The sequence below is a fragment of the Orycteropus afer genome, unplaced genomic scaffold (assembly GCF_000298275.1).
Source record: "Orycteropus afer afer isolate SDZICR_OR568_19922 unplaced genomic scaffold, OryAfe1.0 scaffold00064, whole genome shotgun sequence".
NCBI classification, from domain to species: Eukaryota; Metazoa; Chordata; class Mammalia; order Tubulidentata; family Orycteropodidae; genus Orycteropus; species Orycteropus afer.
In genome coordinates this window covers 7,109,438-7,114,361 of record NW_006921651.1, presented here as the reverse complement: position 1 = coordinate 7,114,361, position 4,924 = coordinate 7,109,438, and the positions used below count along the sequence as shown (strand labels likewise).

At 38.6% G+C, this 4,924-nt stretch overlaps 1 protein-coding gene across 1 annotated transcript in view; it reads left to right on the top strand.

Moving 5' to 3' along the window:
• ABCC2 (ATP binding cassette subfamily C member 2) overlaps nucleotides 1-4,924 on the top strand; it is a 91,931-nt gene that overhangs the window by 59,429 nt on the left and 27,578 nt on the right. Inside the window, exons 20-22 of the mRNA XM_007939966.2 lie at nucleotides 2,704-2,830; nucleotides 3,315-3,453; nucleotides 4,040-4,259. Of these exons, the coding sequence (XP_007938157.2) occupies nucleotides 2,704-2,830; nucleotides 3,315-3,453; nucleotides 4,040-4,259 (486 nt within the window). The remainder of the gene's footprint in view (nucleotides 1-2,703; nucleotides 2,831-3,314; nucleotides 3,454-4,039; nucleotides 4,260-4,924) is intronic.

Below are 4,924 nucleotides of genomic sequence, written 5' to 3'. Positions count from 1 at the left end.
TATTGTGGTGAAAACATACACAACAAAACATTCACCAACATAACAGCTTCCCCATTTACAGCTCAGGAACACTGATGACATTTTTCATGTTGTGCCACCATTATTATTATCCTTTTCCAAAATATTCCACTACCATTAGCATAAACTCAATGCCCTGCAAACAAAAGCCTCCCCTTTACCTCTTTCTCCTACCCCTGGTAAACACTAATAATCTTTGGTTTCTGTATATGTATTTGTTTGTTTTCAGCCTATCTAGGAATTTTCCTTCCCCTCCCCTCCCATCCCTGGTAACCAACAAAGAAAATTTCCTTCCACGTATAAACTTTTCCTTTATTTTTTGTAATGGTGGACTAATACAAAATTTGTCCTTCTGTGATTGACTTATTTCACTCAGAATAATATCCTCCAAGTTCATCCATGTTATACGGTGTTTTGCAGATTCTACATTATTCTTTAGAGTTGCATAATATTCCATTGTGTGTATGTACCACAGTTGATGGGTACTTAGATTGTTTCCATCTCTTTACTATTGTGAATAGTGCTGCACTGAACATGGGTATGCATATATCTGTTTATGTCCTGCTTTTCACTTCTTTAGGATATACACCTAACAATGGAATTGCTGGATCAAATGGTATTCCTAGTTCCAACTTTTTAAGGAATTGCCATAACAATTTCCACAAATGGTTGTATCATTTAACAGTCATACCAGCAGTGTATGAGTCCTAATCTCTCCACATCCTTGCCAGCATTTGTTATTTTCTGTCTTATTGAACTTTGCTATTAATGCTGGGGTGAGATGGTAGGTATCTCATGGTTGTTTTGATTTGCTTCTCTCTAATGGCTAAGGATCCCAAATATTTCTTCATGTGTTTGTTGGCTGCCTGAATATCTTCTTTGGTCAAGTGTCTGTTCATGTTTTCTGCCCATTTTTTAGTTGGATTGTTTGTCTTTTTGATGTTGAGGTGTTGGAGTTTTTATAAATTTTAGAGATAAGTCCTTTGTCTAATATGTCATTGCCAAATATTTTTTCCATTCTGTAGTTTCTCTTTTCACTCTTTTGGAGAAGTCTTTGGATGCACATAAGAATTTAATTATTAGAAGGTCCCAATCATGTAGTTTATCTTCTGCTGTTTGTGCATATTGGGTTATGCTTGATAGTCTATTTATGCCATAAATCAGGGCCCCTAAGTTTGCCCCTATTTTTTCTTTAATGAACTTTATAATTTTAGGTTTCACATTTAAGTCTTTGATCCATCTGGAGTTAGTTATTGTGCATGGTATGAGGCATGGATCTTGTTTCATTTTTCTGCAAATGGATAACCAGTGTTGCCAGCACCATTTGTATAAGAGACCATCTCTTTCCCATTGAATGGGTTTTAGCCCTTTGTCAAAGATCAGCTGACCACAGGTTGATGGATCAATTTCTTGGTTCTCAATTCTGTTCCACTGGTCTATGTGTCTGTCATTGCATCAATACCAGGCTGTTTTGACAACTATGTCTGTGTAGTAGGTTTTGAGATCTGGGTGTGTGAGACCTTCTACTTGCTCTTCTTCTCAGTAGTCCTTTGCTTATCCAAGGTCTCTTTCCTTTCCATATAAAGTTAGTGATTGGTTTTTCCATGTCTTTAAAGAATGTTAATGGAGTCTGGATTGGGATTGCATTGAATGTATAGATTGCTTTTGGTAGTATTGACATTTTCACAATGTCCAATCTTCCTATCCATGAGCATGGTATGTTCTTCCATTTATGTAGATTTCTTATAATCTCTTGAAGTAGTGTTTTGTAGTTTTCTTTGTATAGGTCTTTTGTGTTCCTGGCTAGATTTATTACTAACTATCTTATCTTATCTTTTTGGTAGCTATTATATTGATTTCCTTATTTCATTTTCAGAGACCTCTTTGCTGGTGTAGAGGAATCCAACCGATTTTTATATGCTGATCTTGCACCCTGCCACTATGCTAAATCTTTCAATAAGTTCCAGTAGTTTTCTTGCTGAGTCTCCTGGGTTTTCTATATATAGAGTCATATCATCTGCAAATATGGATAGTTTTACTTCTTCCTTACCAATTTGGATGCCTTTGATTTTCCTTTCTAGCCTTATTGCCCCAGCCAGGACTTCCAATACAATGTTTAATAGAAGTGGAGATAGAGGGCATCCTTGTCTGTTTCCTATTCACAAGGGGAATGCTGCTATAACCTTTCAAAGTTCTTTCCTGCTCCAACTTAGAGTTTTGACTTAAGTTTTGGGGAGTATTCATCTTCTTTTTGACCATTTTATCATCTAGTGGAATATTAACTCATCTCTTCTGGGATTTCTCAATAAGAAGATGCACTAATAACTAGCATTTTTGGAATAAATAATTGCAGCCTGTGTGCACATCTGGGATTTCTCGCTGAGGCCAGCCAGATCAGACATGACTTTTCTTTCCTCGTTCAGAGCAGGGCTTTGAACCAGTTCATCCTGGTTTGATCTCCTCCTGAAATTTGCATTTCCACTCTAAGTATACTGTATCAGAATCAACATTTTAACAGACTCTCCAGGTGATTTTTATGGATCCCTAGGTGATCTTGTTAAAATGTAGATTCTGATTGAGTACATCTGGAATGGAAAGGCAAATTCTCAGCAGGGGGCCAAACCAGAATTAACTGGTTCAAAGCCCTGGGCAGCTATATCCCCAAACTTTCATGTGTCTCCCTAGACAATGATGGCGGTGAAGAAGAAGATGATGACTATGGGCTGATCCCCAGTGTGGAGGAAATCCCTGAGGATGCGGCCTCCTTGATCATGAAAAGAGAAAACAGCCTTCGTCGAACACTCAGCCGCAGGTTGGTTTTTTATTCACCTGGCAGCCTTTATGCTTCCATACTTTCACTTCTCTCTTTTTTTTCCCATGGGTTTTTCTTAAGGGAGCAGACACCATGTACATTTCCAGCTCTTCCTTTGTTTCATTCTATGAGTGAGGAGATGGTTGTTGTTGTTGTTATGTGCCATGAAGTCAGACCTGACTCATAGAGACCCCTCCTTGGGTTTCCAAGGAGGTACCACTATGGAAGTAGATTGCCCAACCTTCCTTCCCAGGAGAGGCTGATGGGTTTGAACTGCCAGCCTTCTGGGTAGCAGTCAAGTGCCTTAGGCACTACACTACCAGAGCTCTTCGAGGAGATGGTTAGATGATGTTAATTTTCCCCAGTGGCCATCTACTCTGAAATGTAGTTTGATGCAAGCACAGTGATTGTGACATCTGCTTGCAGGAAGACCCTCAGAAAGCATCTACCTACTAAGGAAAGGTTTCCTCCGCACCTCTCTCACTTCTAGGTCTAATAACAGGCGTCAGAAGTCCCTGAGAAGCTCCTTGAAAAGTCGGAATGCAAGGCCAAAGCTGAACACGGAGGAAGAACTAATCAAAGGACAAAAACTGATTAAGAAGGAATACATAGAAACTGGAAAGGTGAACACCACAATAAACAGTACCATTAGAGGTGATATAAGGCTTGACATCTAAAAGTTTTAAAGTTAGATGATATCTGAATATATGCATAGAGAAAGAATATGTCCTATGTCCTTTGCAAATCTTCAAACTCATTATTGAAATGCTTAGGAGAAGCTCTAAGCTTTCTATTAAATGATATTTCCATGAAGAAGGACGTATTTCCTGTGAATATCCCCAGCTCACACTTTCAGAGTGTTTGATTTCTTTCTGATTACAGAACAATAAATATGCTTTGAGTTGCAATTCTAGGAGCCAGGAAACACTAATATACCAGTCTCAGAGGATATAATTCCAATTCATAAAATAAAAAACACAAATTCCCTCTTAATTGTCTTTAGAAGCTCACTAATAATCTGATGGCTACTTGCACTGCACTGTATTTCGACACTGATCTACTATCCTGGTCCAATGAAGAGCTGGTGGCTACAGACTACCACTTTTACCCCCTGATGCCCACTTTTCCCGGGGACTTTGTGACTGTTGTTCTAAGTAATTGCTCACCATAAGTCTACAGGAATTCTAATATTGAGGTGGGGCTTTGCAGGTGAAGTTCTCCATCTACCTGAAATACCTACAAGCCGTTGGATGGTGCTCGATATTCTTCATCATCTTTTCCTTTGTGATGAATTCTGTGGCTTTTATTGGATCCAACCTCTGGCTCAGTGCTTGGACCAATGATTCTAAAACCTTCAACAGCACTGACTATCCACCTTCTCAGAGGGACATGAGAGTCGGAGTCTATGGAGCTCTGGGATTAGCACAATGTATGTCTGATCGCTACAACCGCCTCTCTCTCTCTCTTTTTTTTTTTTTTTTTTTGCATGTGAAAAATTTAACAGATTAGTTTTAGGTTTACAGAAAAATTAAACAGAACGTATAGAGAATTCTCATATATCCCTTGACCATTGCTCTATAGTTTCCTCTGTTAATAATATTTTCCATCAGTGTGGTACTTCTGTTCAATTGATGAAGTAATATTGATACCTTGTTATTGTTATTAACTAAAGTTCATAGTTTGCTCTAGAGTTCGCTCTTTATGATGTACAGGGCTATAAGTTTTGACAGTGCATAGTGTCGTGTATGTGTACACAACTATCAAATAGTTTCATTGCCCTAATAATCCCCTGTTCTCTACCTATTCATTCATCCCTCCCTCACCCCAAATCTCTGGCAACCAGTGATTTCTTTTTTTTACCTTTATTGTGGTGAAAACATACCCAACAAAACATTCGCCAACATAACAACTTCCCCATTTACAGCTTAGGGACAGTGATGACATTTCTCATGTTGTGCCACCATCATTGCTATCCTTCTATCCTTTTCCAAAATCTTCTACCACCCTTAGCATAAATGCAATGCCCTACAAACAAAAACTTCCCCTTTTCCTCTCCTTCCCACCCTGGTAGCCACTAATAATCTTTGGTATATA